This window comes from Physeter macrocephalus, chromosome 3 (assembly GCF_002837175.3).
Source record: "Physeter macrocephalus isolate SW-GA chromosome 3, ASM283717v5, whole genome shotgun sequence".
In the NCBI taxonomy this organism is placed as follows: domain Eukaryota; kingdom Metazoa; phylum Chordata; class Mammalia; order Artiodactyla; family Physeteridae; genus Physeter; species Physeter macrocephalus.
The window spans coordinates 23,912,548-23,927,922 of NC_041216.1; the positions used below are offsets into that span (position 1 = coordinate 23,912,548).

The window sequence follows — 15,375 nt, forward strand, 5'->3', positions numbered from 1 at the left end:
TGGTACTGAAGGAATCTAAGAGATAGTTGACTACAGAACAATACATTATCCATATTTGGATTATTAGACACCGTCTGTGCTGTGACTTCACATGGGAAGACGTCCCTTGATACTTTCCTTAATACTTGCTTCAGCAAACCTACCCGAAGCTTTCAGTCAACGGCTAGGGGGAGAGGTGGCTGGAACAAGGGAATGGACTTGGATTGAAGGTTTAGCCGGGAAGAAATTTACATGAGGGCAACTGAGGTTTGTTGGTGTCAGTACTCACTCTGTTCCAGCCTGTGTGGGGTTAATGTTGACCACCTTTTCTCTAATTAGAGATTTGCCTAAAATAATTGCTAAGAGGGAATGAAATGAGGGACAGAGCCGCAGGAATTGAGAGGGGAGAGAGCCCGCATTTTGGGGGCATCTGTGGTGTGCCAGGTTATTTATTTAATCACATCAACCTTCTGAGATTTTTACAGATGAGCAAACTTCAGCTCAGACCAGGTAGTAACTTGCCAAGGTCCCACAGAGATTTAATGGCAGTCAGGATTTGAACCCATCAGGGTCAGACTTCAAAGCTGTGTCCTTTCCTGGCCACCAGTTAGTTAGGACTGACTTCTGCCTTGACATTTTCTGTCCACGGGGAGGACTTAGTCTGTTTGGGGCTTTTTTTTTTCTAGCAACTTCATGGGTGGGACAGGCCACACACGACCCCAGGTGTGAGCTGTGCTGGCTTTGGGTGCCCGGAATGAAATGTCTGGTCCTTCCCTCGACTTGGGAGATAAAACATCATATCTCCAAGGGTCTTAGCTGATACCAATCGGAGACTACTAAGCGCTGGGAGGGCCTGAGCAGCTAGGGTTGCTAGGTAACATACAGGACATCCAGTTGAATTTGAATTTCATATCAACAATGAATAATTTTTTAGTATAAGTTTATCCCAGGCAACGTTTGGGACATGTAGCAAATTATTCATTATCTGAAATTAAAAACTAACTGGGTGCTCTGTGTTTTTGTTGTTAAACCCGGCCACCCTGTGGAGAGAGCTGTTGATCCTTGTTCACCGCCGTCTGAGCGGGGTGTTCTGAGACCAGAGCCCCTTGGGAGCTGGGGAAGTGCGCCCCTGTGGCCCTGCACTACCCCCTCCCTTATTTCACACATTCCTTGGGCATTGGCTCAGTGCCTGCTTGTGCCCAGCCCAGCTGGAGTGGGCAGTGGTGCCAGGTGAACAGAAGCAAATGCCCCGGGCCCTCTGGGCAGTCGCTAACCCAGCCGCACCCGTGAGGCAAGTCCTGAGCTGGAGGAATGTCACTGTGACAAGCCTCGAAGGCACTAGGCTCGGGTTCGCGAGGTCTTGGGAGAAAGGCCTTTTGGAGGAGGGTGCAGGGGGTAGTGTAGCATGAGGGTTAAGAACTCTGGAAGCTGACTGTATAATAGTAATGAGGATGGCCACGTCTCGGGGGCTGACTACCTGGCAGGCATTGCATTGAATGTTTCGCACATCCCTCCACCTCTCTGTAGCCACACAACACCCCCGTGAAGCATTATTGTCCCCTTTACAGAAGAGCAAGCAGCAGTTCTGAGAGCTCAGGTGACCGGCCCAAGGTCACACAGCTCTAAGTCACGGAGCTGGGGTCCAATCCACATACTTGGCTGCAGCGCCCACACCATTAAGCACTGCCCACCTCTGCCTCTGCCCTCCAGCAGCCCTGAGTGCTGTCCCCTAGCCTCAGCCCTCGGGGGTCCTCGGGGATCTTGCTGCCTCATGCAACAGGCCACCGAGTGTTTGCACAGGACCAGGAAGATATATTCTGGGTGTTTTTGTTTTGGTTTGTTTATGGTTTTTTTTTGGCTGTGCCGTGCGGTTTGTGGGATCTTAGTTCCCCGACCAAGGATTGAACTCGCGCCCGTGGCAGTGAAAGCGCAGAGTCCTAACCACTGGACCGCCGGGGAATTCCCTCCATACAGATTAATATAGAGAATATATTTTTCCTGGGAATTCCCCGGCGGTCCAGTGTAGGACTCAGCGCTTTCACTGCCCAGGGCACAGGTTCAATCTTGCAAGCTGAAAAAATACAAAACTGTATGGTGACCTCAGGTCTGTCTACCACCCGTCTGGGAAGTCCCACCCCCACCCCCGTGGGCCCTCTGGTGGCAAACGAAGGGTCTAAGTCCTGGTCCGCAGGACCCTTCGGTTTCCCCCTTAGCCTTCCCTTCTCAAGGTCAAACCTCCTCATTTCCGTCCAGCCTTCCCTTGCTCTTCCAGATCCTGACCCTCTAGTACAATGGATAGAGCACAGGCTTTGGGGCCAGACAGACTTCTGTTCAAAGCCAGACTTTGCTGCTTCCTAGCTGTGTGACCTGGAGCAGATTTCTAAACCTCTCTGAGTTTCAGTTTCCTCACCATAAAAAGAGCATAAAATTAGACCCTACCTTCTAGGGTGATAAGAGGAGGATCTAGTGGTCCAGGAGGTGGTGTAGCATCACATTTTTATTAGCAGGAAAACTCAGACCGGATAGACCTATTCTGAGATTTGCATCTGGGCTCTCTTGTTTATAAGCATTACCATTTGAGCCAATTTACTTAGTCTCTCACAGTCTCAGTTTCTTCATAAGTAAAACAGGATTAAAACTCTACGCCAGACCGCTGGAAGGATGACATGGGCCGAGTGTTCAGGGTAGTGTAGACACGTGACGGGCAGATCTTCATCAGTAGCAGGGGTTGGTGTGGTTGACGCTGTTTCTGGATGCCTGTTCCACACGGGGCTTACGGTCAGTAAGTGGGTACATCCAGTGACCGTCAGATGCCTGTCTCTGCGGTGGAGGCACCCCCATGGGACACGTGGGTGATGGGTGCTGCCTCCATTTCACAGGGTAGGAACCCGGGGCTCAGACACGGGGGGACGTGGCCCCTGGACCAGAGCCCAGGTCTCCTGCCCCCAGTCCAGCATCCTACGACCCCCTGCTGCCTTGGCCCATTGGCCCTCCCCATCCCCCAGCCTTAGGACACATCGGACACCGGCTGGGAAAGGGCGGGGCAGCCCCCCCCCCGCCCCCCGGGGCCGAGTCTATAGGAAGAGTCCAGGAGGTCGAGTCTGTCTCCTCTTGCCCAGTCAGAACGGTCAGGCTGCCCAAGCACATTCTCAGGCCCCTCCCTCCCTCATTCTCTATGGCAGTACCTGGGAATCCCCAGTATCCCCTTGGTTACCAGAAACCTCCCCCAGAGCCAGCAGACAGTCCTTTTGTGCTGAGATGAGGGCTGTCCGGAAGGGCAGAGCCAGTTTGGCTGGGTTTCTTTTTCTTTTCTTTATTTTTATTGGCATATAGTTGATTTACAGTGTTGTGTTAGTTTCAGGTCTACAGCAAAGTGAATCATTTATACATATACATATATCCACTCTTTTTAAGAATCTTGACTGGGTTTCTTGTTGGAGCTTTCCTGCATGTTAGACCCCTCTGGGCCTGGGTGGGTGTGCCCTCCCATTACAAAGGTGGGGAGACTGAGGCAGAGGAGGCTTAGTCTTTGTGGGTTTCTTTTCCCAGGGCTGAAGAGAAGTGATCCACTAATGCTACATATCTTAAATATTTAGAAAACAAAAGTGATGTCACACCGAGGGGATGTGTGTCTGCTAAAGATCTGCAGGATTTCCAGATTATATTCTGTTCTGCCCAAAAGAGAGGGCCTAGTTTTGGACCTTAGCAGGTGCTAACTCCATATTACAAGCTTTTCTGGCTCCAGGAAAAACTTTATCCCGCAGGTGAAACAGAACGGTTTCCCCACAGGCTTCCCTGGGTCTCGGCCTTTCCTCTTACCATGATAAAGCTGGGCTCTGCAGGCCAAGAGCACCCCTTTATTAAAGACCTGCAGTGTGCACGGTCTAGAGGTGGGAACCAGAGCACTTGGAAATGAAGACCGTTTCTGACATAGAAGTCAAGGGAGGGAAGGATTTGGTGTTGATTTTCGGGAGTGGCGATGTGAGCTGCCTCCCCTGTGGCTCCTTCCTTGGTGTCTTGTCTTAGTTAAAAACCCGACACCAGGACCACCGTGTCATGGACCATGACCACGTGTCATGGCCTCTGGCAGGTCCCTTCCCCTCTGTGGGCAGGGTTTCCTCTTAGACAGAGGGGGACAGTGTTTTGCTCTTGAGATAAAGATCAGAATTTCGCCCCACACCCTCCAGGCCCAGCCCCGGCCCACCTCCAGCTTCCTGTCCCTCCTCTCCACTCTCCTCTTCCACTCCAACCACGTTGGCTTCTTTTCCATTTCCAGAATGTTCCATGCTCCCTTCTGCCACAGAGCCTTTGCAGGTGCTGTCCCTCCTGCTTGAAATGCTCTTCTTTCCCCTCTGCCCCTGGTTAACCCCTGCTCACCCCCTTCATCCCTCAGAGAAGCCTCCTAAGCACCTCTCCCTTGATGCAGAATGAGGTTCCTTTTCCTTTGCTGTGACTTCCTCCACAGCAGGCTGTCTCATTGGAAATCCACACTCCTAAGGTGATTGGCTGGTTCACAGTGTCCCGCCCGCCCCAGGTGTCAGGTCTGGGAGGGCAGGCCTGTGCTGCGACTGCCCAGCTCGCTTTTGAATCCCCAGGGTGGAGGCCAAGCAGGTGCCAGCGACGCCGGCTTAAACTGTACATGTTTCAGAAACTTAGCACTGTGTGAGCCCTCCTCTTCAGCCCCTGGGAAAAGAAACCCTCAGAAGATTAGGCCTCCTCTGCCTCAGTTTCCCCATCTTTGTAACGGGAGGGCACATCTGCCCAGGCCCTGGGTCGGACAACACCTGGCTACGTCAGGTTTGAAACTTGGCTCTGCTGTGCAACCTGGGGCAAGTTACTTACCTCTGAGCCTCAGTTTTCTCAGCTGTAAAATGGGGGAAATTGTACCTCAGAGGATTGTAAGGATGAAATGCGTTCCTATGCACGAAAATCTCAGGACGCTGCCTGACGCGTGGGAGGCACTCGGTAATAAACGAGGGAAGGTGATGGCAAAGATTCCTTCCAGAGCTAGCCTTCTGTCATGTAGACTCAACTTTTTCGGAGTCTCAAGACCTGTGTAAAGTCAGGTGCATTGGTCCTTACAGAATTGTTCTAGTCCTCTGTAGCCAGAAGAGGGATTCTCTGGGCGCTGTGGACCATACTCTGGGCTTTGTTCACTTCACTGAGCACTGGGGGTGAAGGTGGGGTATCCCGGGCGTCTGCCCCGGATGTCACCTGCCCCCCATGTGGAAAACGTCTACGTCTGTCTCAAGCCCAGATAGCTCCTCTCCGCTGAAGCCCGTGCATCCAGCATGAAGGCGAGGAACCCTGGTTCCGGAGTCAGACTTACAATTTAATTTGAGTCTTGCCATCAGTGGAATCACGATCAACTTCATTTACCTCTGAGCCTAGTTTTCTTGACTGTAAAATGGGAATGATTCCAGTATCTGTTCCAGAGGCTGTTGTGAGGCCCAGAGAAGGTCATGTGGGGCGCTGGGCCCAGGGCCTGGCGCATCGCAGGTGTGCCATAAAGAGTAACTCTTCTAGAAATGCAGCCAGAGTTCCTCGTTGCAGGTGGCTCCCTCTCCTTACCCCCTTGCACCAGACCAGAAACCACTGCAATCCTGGCCGGCCGCCCTTGCTCTCTGGGCCCAGCATGCCGTCCCTGCCCCAGGCTCTTGGCTTCCCCTTCCCAACTTGACCGCTCAGTGCCGGGAGCAAACCCCCTCAAGGGCCCCCGCCGACCACCAGGCCCCACTGAAGCTCCCGCCTTGGGGCTCCTGGCCTCCCGCAGCCTCAGCGCCAGCCCTCCTCGGGGCTCTGGGTCCTGCGTCCCTGCCTGTGCTTCCGGGTGTCCACTCTGGAACACCCCGCTCTCCCTCTCCTTTGCCTGGCTGGTCCCTGCGCCCCCTTTAGCACCAGCTCCGAGTTCCCTGCTGCTTTGGAAGCTCTAGCTGGCAGCTGCCCTGCCCTCCCCGTAGCGTCTGTTCCTTCCTTCTTTACTTGCTTTGCAGTCAGGGCCCTTTTGATTACCAGGAATAGAGACCAGTTCCAGTAAAGAGGGCTGTCTCTGAAGGACATATGGGGCAATAAAAAGGGTGGGATAGCGCAGAACTCTAGAAAAAAGCCAGGGGGATTTCTTTTCTTAACAAATCATAGCGTGCTACCTTCCTGCAGAAAAGCTTCTGGTGACTTCGCACAGTGCACTTGGGATGAAATCCATGCTCCTTGCCGAGGCCCTCAAGGCCCACCTCTCCCTTCTGGTCTTCTGCCACCGGGCTCCTCTCCCATTCCCTGGACGCACCCGGCATCCCCCCCCTCCCCACACGGCACCCCAGCTCCAGTGTCCTAAGAAATCAGCCTCATTTGAGCTCCCCCCGACCCCCATTTCCCACTGAGGCTCCCCTGATTCCAGAGCAGATTCCCAGGTTCCCCAAAGGAGCTTCCAGCTTTTGGAAGCAGGAAGGGCTGTAGGTGTCAGCTGCCCCGAGGGAGTGGGGAGGGGTGAGGTGGCAGCATCGCCTGGCCTGTGCTCTTCCTCCTTCTCTACCTTCTCTTCTATCACTGTTGGTGGTATTTCATTTCAGCAGACATTGCTGAAGCCCTCTTAGGTGCTAGGCGGGGGCTTCTGGTGTTTTCTGGCTCCCAAAGCTTTCTTGCCCAACCCCCTGCCACCATGGTGGTCACATTCACAGATCTCTTCTCCACCCACTCCCTGTGTTTTGTGTGCCACAGGCGATCCTCCTGGTTCACTGGCTGCTGACGATCTGGTGAGTGACTCTCTGAGTGTCCTGTTCTATGTCCACCTGTCTCCCAGGATCTGGGTCCGCGTGCGTCCTGGGTCTGCATCCACGTGTCTCACGGGCCTTGTCCACGTCGCCCAGCCCGTTCCAAGACTAAATAGCACCTTTGTCAAGAGCATCCTCGGCAAGCTTCCCATGCTCCAGGGATGTCAGAGGGGCAGGCCTTTGCCATCACTGCCCTAGGAGCTTCGAGCCCTCATCCTCAGGGAGGCAACAGCCCAGGGCAGTACCAGCCGCTCAGCCTTCCTCCAGACACTGCCCGAGCCCTTTGGGCTTGTCACCCCTCTGGTTCTTCCCCGAGGCCTTCGCATCTGGGGCTGTCTGAGGTGCTGAAGCCTGGGGGCCCGTCTCTTATACCGTGCTGGGGTGGATGTCAGGTAGAGCTCTGTGTGTCTGTGACCTTGGGTGAGTCACTTAAACCCCCTAAGTCATTTTCTCACCTATAAAGTGAGAGCATTACTGACCCTCCCACTTGTGCTGTAAGGTCATCAGAAGGTGAAAGCGTAACTTCTGAAACTGTAAAACTGCTAACCTTTATTGAGGGTGTCCAGAGGCCAGCTGCCAGGCTGGGCGCCTTCTGGGGGTTAGCTCAGCGGCTCAGCAAGTAGACGCATGACACAGGGGTGAGGTCGCTTGCTTAGGGGTGGACCCTCGCTCTCACTTCACACCCGCTGCCCAGAGACGGCAGACTCAGGATTCAGACTGACCCTGTTCAGGTCCTGGCTCTGCTATATTCCAGCCAGGTCACCTTGACCAAGGGACTCCACTTCTCGGGACCTTGGTTTCCATCTGTAAAATGGGTACAAGGAAGCACGCCACTCAGGAGCTGTGAGGGAGAAGCGTGGCAATGCTCTGCTCACCAGACACTGCCCAGGCCTGCACAAGGGAGGCCTGAGGACCTCAGGATTGATTTTCATCATTACCGTCTGCTTTAGCTGTTGAGTTTCTGGGGAGATTTCTCTGCCAAACCAAGACTGGAGACCATTGAGCTCACGTGTGCGTTTTGCAGTTGTGGAAGTGCAGTGCACACGTTAACGGGTGTGAATAATGGGAACAGTGATAATCATGGTTAATGACCTCGAGGAGCAGAGTCAAAATCCAGATTTCTCAGTCACGCTCCCCAAGATTTTGAGTTGCTGAGGCCTGCTTTCTCAAAACCAAAAAATGAGGTTACTTATTCTGAGTAAGCCTCGTTGTGCCCTACACTTAAGTGCTTTGCACATGTTTTCTGTATGGTACACTTCAGGGAATGCCATTTAAATTTACGAAGCACCCCACTGCGTGCTGGGGCCATCCAAGCTGAGTGAATACGGTGGATAAGAGCACAGCCTCTTGAGCCAGACTGCCTGGGTTTAAATCCCAGCCCTGCCACTTAGCAGCTGTGTGACCTTCAGCAAGTTACTTGACCTCTCTGTGCCTCTGTCTCCTCATCTGTAAAATGAGGATAGCGATAGTGCCTCCTTACTGGGGTTGTTGAGACAAGTGCACATAAATGAGCTAATTTGAAGCACTTATAACTGTGCCAGATACTAGTAAGGGCTCTGGGTTAACTATTATTTTCTTTGAGTTGACAAACAAGTGAACAGTTCAGTTAGTAGCAATACCCTACAAAATAGAAGAGGGTGGGCATTGTGTTAGAAAGCAGTGAGGTGGTACTTGAAATGGGGCAGTCAGAGAAGGAGTCTCGCAGTTAACAGTTGAGGTGAGGCTAAAATGACAAAAAGGGACCGAGTGTTCAGGGCAGAGGGGACAGCAAGGCAGTGAATGGGAGGTATAGGCTGGGCTGTGTCACCAGATCCCACAGGGCCCCATAGGCCATGGTCAAGAGTCTGAATTTTATTCCAAGAGAACTGTTGGAGAACTTTTAGCAGAGTGACGTCCCCTGATTTACCTAACTGGTTGCTGTTTATGAATGGCCAGGAGGGGGCAGGAGTGGAACTTCGGAGACCAGTGGGGAGAGGCTAGTAGGAGAGGATGGTGGTTTGGACCTGGAGGGACGTGGCCAGATTCCGGATCCGTCTGGGAGGCAGAGCGATGGGATATGCCGACATTTCTGGAGCACGGGTGGCGGGGGTGGGGGTGGGGGGTGGTGGGAAGGAACAAGGCCATGGACTGTGGCCGCTGCTCGTAGGGGCCCTGAGACCTGAGAGCCTTAGGAGGTGGCCTGTGGGAGGGGCGGGCACCTGTGGGGCGGCCACCTCCTGACTTGACTCGGATGCCTCCTTCTCCCGCAGGGGCTGCATCGTGTTCCCGGGCGCCTATGCGTGGTCCAACTTCACCATCCTGGCCTTGGGCGTGTGGGCCGTCGCGCAGCGGGACTCCACCGACGCCATAAGTATGGTGAGCCGGGGGCGGGCTGGCTTCAGGGTGGTCGTGGGCCCGGCTCCGCCTTCCCCGCCACTCGTCCAATCTCCTCTCCCTTCTTTTTTCCCCATTGTCCACTTGCTAGAGCCTGCTAAGTAAGCCCACCCGGGCTCCCGGCCCATGTGCGCCTTCACTAGTCTGGCCTGCTTCTCTGCCTGTGTGGCTCAGAGAGCCCGGAGCCTGCTCCTTTTTTCCCCAAGAGGGGCATGGGGTGGGCTCCCACCAGCGTCCCAGACTGGCCCTTCCCCGAGGGCAGGGGGGCACGCGCCAGCGACCCGCCTCTAGGGCCCTCCGGATAGGGAGGGGTGTGGCCAGGAGGCCTGTGAGGAGGGAGCTCCACCACCCGTGAGGTCCCAGTGCGCGCGCGGTCTGAGCCGTCGCGCAGGGCAGCTTCCCGACAGCCGCTCCGACCCACGTGGCTGTGAGCCCCAGCACCGGCCCCCCGGGGCGGCTGCGAAGGGATTGCTCTGGCGGTGAAGGCGGAGCAAGTGAATTCTGAGCGACCTTCCGTCTCAGAGGCTCTGGACCCAAGTCTTGTACCTCGTCGTGGCCTCCAGATGAGAGGAGGTGGGGGAAGGTGCTCTGGCCCCGCACCCCTGCTCGCGGCCTCACAGCCCCCAGTCGGGCGTCTCATCCACAGAGCCCTGCCTGCTGGCTTGATCTGTTCTCCAGCAAAGCCCAAGGACGCAGTAGGGCACAAGTGGAGCTCCCGGTCTGGTGTATATGGTGGGAGAGTGAGGGGGTGGGACGTGGGGCCAGCGGGCTCGTAAACCCGGCTGACACGTGGTCACCCCTGGGCCCTGCGCCCGGCCTGCCTTGCAGTTTCTGGGTGGCTTGGCGGTCACCATCGTCCTGGACATCATCCACATCAGCATCTTCTACCCGCGGGCCAGCCTCTCGGACACAGCGCGCTTCAGTGCTGGCATGGCCATCGTCAGCGCGCTCCTCAAGCCGGTCTCCTGCTTCTTCGTCTACCAGATGTACCGGGAGCGCGGGGGTGAGTTCCCGCTCCACATTGGTGAGGCCAGCGCCTCCGGCCAGCTCCCCGACTCCCCTCTCGCTGGCCCAGGTGCTGGCCCGCTGCCATCTCCCCACCTCTCCCCGGTCTCCACCTTGCCCGCCCCCCAGCCCCGGCCCCAGGGGACCAACCTTGCCCCCTAAGGGCTCGAGGTGCAGGGCGGGGCTTGGCGTGGGCTCTGGGAACCAGGCTGGACCGTGTGCAAGTTCCTGGTCTCTGCTGCAGGAGCCCAGGGGTTCCCCCGGCCGTCCCCACCTGGTATGACCTTTCCCTGGCACCAGGCTACAGCTCAGACATGGGTGCAGCTTGGGGCGTGGTCCAGTGCCCCAGGCAGCTCTGGGCAGTCTGTGGCCCGAGGCTTGTAGGCACCTGCAGGGCCAGCTTCCCCTCTCAGCTCCCTCCAGCCCCATCGCTGGAACCCCCCTCTCCTGCCACATACGGGGTCTGGGTGGCCAAGGGAGGGGTGGTGCTGGCCTAGGCCGTGGGGGCCCCGGCCAAAGCCAGCCCTGACCCGCAGGCGCTTTTTCTTGGCCCAGACCCGCTGCCCGCTCCCACGGCCTCTCTGAGCTGTACCCCTTCTCGTGGTGGCCCTTCCCCTGCCCTCTCTGACGCACGTTCTCACCCCCTTTCTCTCTCTCTGAGAGAAGCCGAGAGAGGTGTGGTCTTCGGCCTTTCACTTCTGAGAAGAGAGGCCCAGAGTGGCCCGTGACCCGCTGGGAGAGCAGCTGGGCTAAGGGCAGGGATGGCCCGGGGCCGCCCACCCTGGGCCACCTCAGCACAGCCCAGGCCTGCCCGGGGGCGGGGAGGAGCCAGTGACGTTCCTCCATTGGATGAAGAAACTGAGGCCCAGGGCCCTTGGGGCCTGTTCAGGAGCACAGGACAGATGTGCAGAGTGAGATGGGAGTGAGGGGTGTGGCACTGAGAGCCCTACAGCCTGCCTTGCACCCTCTGGGCTCTGCAGCTGTGCCAGCTCTGGGGCCTCTGGACACAGTCACACTGTATCCGCTCTGTCTGGGAGAGGAGCCGGAGGGGAGCCCGTGGGCCCAGGGCTGGGCGTCCCTTGGCCCGATTCCTGAGCATGTGCTGCTCAGAGAACCACTGAGGCCTAATGGCTAAGAGCCCCGTCTTTGGGGTCGTGCTGCTTAGGTTTGAATCCTGGTGTCCTCTGCTTCAAGCTTTATAATCTCAGGCGAGTCAGTTTATCTCTTTGACCCTCAGTTTCCTCATCTGTAAAGTGGGGACAATAGAGGAACCTGCTCTGTAGGGTTACAGGGGGATTGAATAAATAATATGTGCTAAAGGCTTGGTGCCTGGTGCTGCTGCCACTGTCACTCCTGGGTGCTGGGATGCCCAGCTCTGGCCTTTCCGGTCGAGGGGTAGGGGGACGTTGGTTTGGCCTTGTTGGAATGTCCTAAGTCCTCACCCTTCATTTTTTCTTTCCCCTCATCTCCCCCGCCCCCTAGCTTTCCTTGGACCTTCACAGGAGCACAGTGCCTACCAGACGATTGACTCCCCAGAAGTGCCTGCCGACCTGGAGAGCAGGGCTCACGTCCCCCAAGGATACTGAAGCCAGCCCTGCTGCACCTGGCCCCAGCCTAGGGGCCAGTTTGACAAACTGCGGGGAGGGGTGGGAGGAGGCTGCATCACCTTCTTGGTGCCTTGGATGTCATCCTAGGGGCGCTCCCGTCCCCCCATCTTTCTCAGAACGAATGTGGGATGTGCCTTCCGGTTCCCCATCTCAGGGCTTGCCTGAATCAAGTGCCCTGAGAGGCCAGGAGCCCCTGTGCACACCTGTCCCAAACTCCTCGAGGCCTCTCCTCCCTTCCAGGTATCCCGCTGGTGCCAGGCTGGGAACTGTGGTCGCTTTTGTCACCTCCACCCTTAGCTGCTCCGTGCAGGCCCCGGGTCGAGCCGTGCCTGAGCCCGGCGGGGTCAGGCCTCTAAGAGCCAGTGATGCCCCTACCCCGCGCCTCTCCCGAAGTTGGCCAAGCCCTCCCGCGGGAGCTCTGAGAGCTTCTGGTCACACTCAGCCCCAGGAGTGCAGGGGTGAGGACCCCAGGAGTGCAGGGGTGAGGACCCCCGGCTTCTCACTGCCTAGTCACCTGGGGCCCGGGACCCCGGCACTCGAAGCTGGTGGTGTCTGCAGCCTCAGAGATCCACCACAGCCTCCAGTTGCCCTTCTCAGAGCCATGGCATTAAAGTTCAGGGGATCCCATAGCTGAGTGTGTTTTGAGCCACGTCTAATCTCCCGTCAGGGCTGGAGCCTGGACTTGCCATTCCTGGGAAGATTCCGGCGAATCCCCAAGGCACCAGGCCTTAGGTGTCCATTCTCTTGTGGCAGGAGGAAGCAGGGGCTCACGACCAGCTGGGCCTGCTCTGTGCTCAGCTCCGGCCCAGCCGAGGCCCCAGCAGAGGAGGGCACTGTTCATTGCGGCAAACGGGTGTCCATTTCTCCCAATTCAGATGGCTCAGGTATTGGTTTGAATCCCGCCCTGCCCCTGACTGTGTGCCCCTCAGACCCCCGTGTCTGCTGGAGGAGGCCTAATGCCTGCCCAGAGAGTGATGACGCAGCTGAAATGTACGGTGCCTGGCCCTCGGGACGGCTCCCTGCGTGACAGCGAGGTTGTCGGGGGGGCTGTTCCTTGAGCCCATGATGATGTTGAGTCAGTGGGCCAGGGGCGGTCTGCTCCTGGCCGACCCTGTGTCTTGGTCTCAGAGCAGACGGGGACACCTGTCCAGAAGCTCCAAGGACCCCATGGCCAGGGCCCTACCCCACTCCCACTGGGATGGCATTGACCACTGGACCCCAGGTACCTGGGCTCTTTCAGGCCATCCTGGCTCTTCCCCGGCACAAAGAGGTCAAGGCCTGGTGCACAGTCCCCTCCCCCCATTCCTCTGTACCCATCCGTCCAAAGAAGCTGAGCACCTGCCACATGCTGTGCACATGCTGTGCAGGGGCCTGGAGCTACAGGGGTGAACTCAGGTCCTGCTCTCGGGGGAACAGGCATTAGGAGTCCTCTGTCAGGAGGCGAGAGCCCTGAAAGAAGGAACATGGGCCTCCAGGGATGGGACTTGTGCTCTGGGGCCAAGGGATGCTGGGTGGCTGAAGCTCTGGAAAACCGGGAACAGCCTCATAGTCGGACGGGGGCGGGCAGATAAGCCGTGGTCCGTTCATTCTAAGGAATACCGTTCAGCAGTTCAAATGAGTAAACCAGGCCTATTTCTATCAATGTCGGTTCCCCCCGAGCGTTGGTTGCAGAATGACGCACGTGATATGAGAGCGTTAGTGTGAATTTTAAAACCTCTCAGCAATACCCTGTATTGTTCGTGGCCTATATGTGGTAAGATGTAAAAGCATCAACTAGAAGGGCCCATGTCGAGTGCATGGTTGTGGCCTTGGGCAGGGGAGAGGAGGCTAACACTCACGTTCCAGTTCTCTTGCTTATACCAGTTCCTGGCACGTGGGAGGCCTGCGGCGTATATGCTCCTGCACCTGGATCCTGAGCGTGTCAGATTTCTCAAGAAAGGAAGAGGCGGGGTGGGGGGGGTACAGATAGGAGAGGCTGTGTCAAACAGAGGGGGGGTATATTCAGAGACCCCAGTTCCTTATAGTCCCAGACCCCCAAGTTGAGCGGATCTTTGGGGAGAGGGCAGAGGGAGGCCCCTGTCTGAGGTGGAGCTCCCCAGGAGCAGACCCTGAGAGGAAGCGTGTGATGTGTTGCAAAACAGGGGAGCTGGGCTTTCTTGGTCATCTGCCAAAGCTACTCCAGGGTCGGGGGACAGTGGCTTAAACTTTCAGGCTGCTCTGGCTCCCTGACCATGCGGGCAAGGTGGCCCCGGGAAGCCAAGGGCCATCCTGCAAGGAGAGGCCACCGGAGGCACATGGGAACAGTGAGGGCCAGCGGGGTGGCTGCCCCTTTCCACACAGCAGGTCTCATAAGGGAGAGTGTCTAACATTCATTCAACAAGCAGTCAAGAGTCGATGGGAGCTGGGCAGCGTTCTAGATGCTGGGGATACCCCAGTGAGGGGAAAAAGCCCCTAGTACCTGGGAGATGCCATTTTGCTTGGGAGGTTTTAGGCAGGGCGCAGCTCGGAGGAAGGCCTGAGCGGGCGTGTGCCTGCCCCGTCTGGGGGCTCGGTCAGGAGGCCAGAGTGGCTGCAGCCGAGGATGGGAAAAAGGAATGAGGTCAGGGAGGCAGCAGGGGCCAGATGGGTCAGAAGGTCATTTCAAGGACTTTGGGTGAGTGTGAGATGGGAGCCGCTGGTGGGCTTTGGGCAGAGTCGGACGTGGTCTGACTTACATTCTACAAGGACAGTGTTTGGGGGCTTCCCTGGTGGCGCAGTGGTTGAGAGTCCGCCTGCCGATGCAGGGGACACGGGTTCGTGCCCCGGTCTGGGAGGATCCCACATGCCGCGGAGCGGCTGGGCCCGTGAGCCATGGCCGCGGGGCCTGCGCGTCCGGAGCCTGGGCTCCGCAACGGGAGAGGCCGCAGCGATGAGAGGCCCGCGTACTGCAAAAAATTAAAAAGTATATAAAATAAAATAAAAAAAAATAATAAAAGGACAGTGTTGGATGGGGAGGTGGAGGTGGCACCGGTTATCAATCCAGGGGAGTCCTCCAGGCACTTCTGCCCACAGCAGCTTCGTGTTGGAGGCGCCAAGGAAAACATCAGATGCTCAAGCACTGATGGACGGCGCTGGACTCAGGCCGAGAAGAGACAGCAAGATCGGCTTCAGTAGCGGCGTCGGCCTTCCGGGGGCCAGCGCGTCTCTCCGGCAGCTGACGGGCAGTTTGCTTGTGCTTGGCCCTCTCATGGCGCAGTGGAAGGACCCCATCCCCTCCCCGAAGAGGACAGAGAGAGCAGTGGGGTTGGCCGGGTGCCGTATGACACGCAAGCTTAAGCAGAACAAAAGAGCACACACTGGGCCTGAAACGGAAAGATGCTCCCACACCAGGCACCAAGCTCGGCAAGGCTGTGTGGGCTCTTTGTCTCTTGGTGAGGAAGTGTCCCAGGCCAAGCGGGGTGGAAAGGCCATGTGTCGGAGATTACCTCTCCCAACATGGCAGCTCTTGGATCTGTTTCGAAGGCAGAGCGGCAGGCTTCACTCATGGACTGGATGTAGGAGAAAAAGAGGAGATCGAGACTGCAAGGTTTGGGCTTCCCTGGTGGCGCAGTGGTTGAGAGTCCGCCTGCCGATGCAGGGGACACGGGTTCGTGCCCCGGTCCGGG

General features: G+C 57.0%; 2 protein-coding genes across 2 annotated transcripts in view; one reads left to right on the forward strand and one right to left on the reverse strand.

Annotated features, from left to right (window-relative positions):
- The window catches only part of LOC102989739 (F-box only protein 44), an 8,014-nt gene extending 3,749 nt beyond the window's left edge, over positions 1-4,265 (reverse strand). The window contains exons 1-2 of the mRNA XM_055082389.1: positions 4,184-4,265; positions 2,631-2,736 (exon numbers count right to left, since the gene is read on the reverse strand). Of these exons, the coding sequence (XP_054938364.1) occupies positions 2,631-2,736; positions 4,184-4,265 (188 nt within the window). The remainder of the gene's footprint in view (positions 1-2,630; positions 2,737-4,183) is intronic.
- Positions 4,266-5,270: 1,005 nt separating this feature from the next.
- Positions 5,271-13,474, forward strand: AGTRAP (angiotensin II receptor associated protein). The gene is made up of 5 exons (XM_028488061.2): positions 5,271-5,276; positions 6,577-6,728; positions 8,996-9,101; positions 9,948-10,122; positions 11,607-13,474. Exons 1-5 carry the CDS (start codon positions 5,271-5,273, stop codon positions 11,708-11,710), a joined length of 543 nt encoding a protein of 180 aa, XP_028343862.1. The 3' UTR covers positions 11,711-13,474.
- Positions 13,475-15,375: the final 1,901 nt, after the last annotated feature.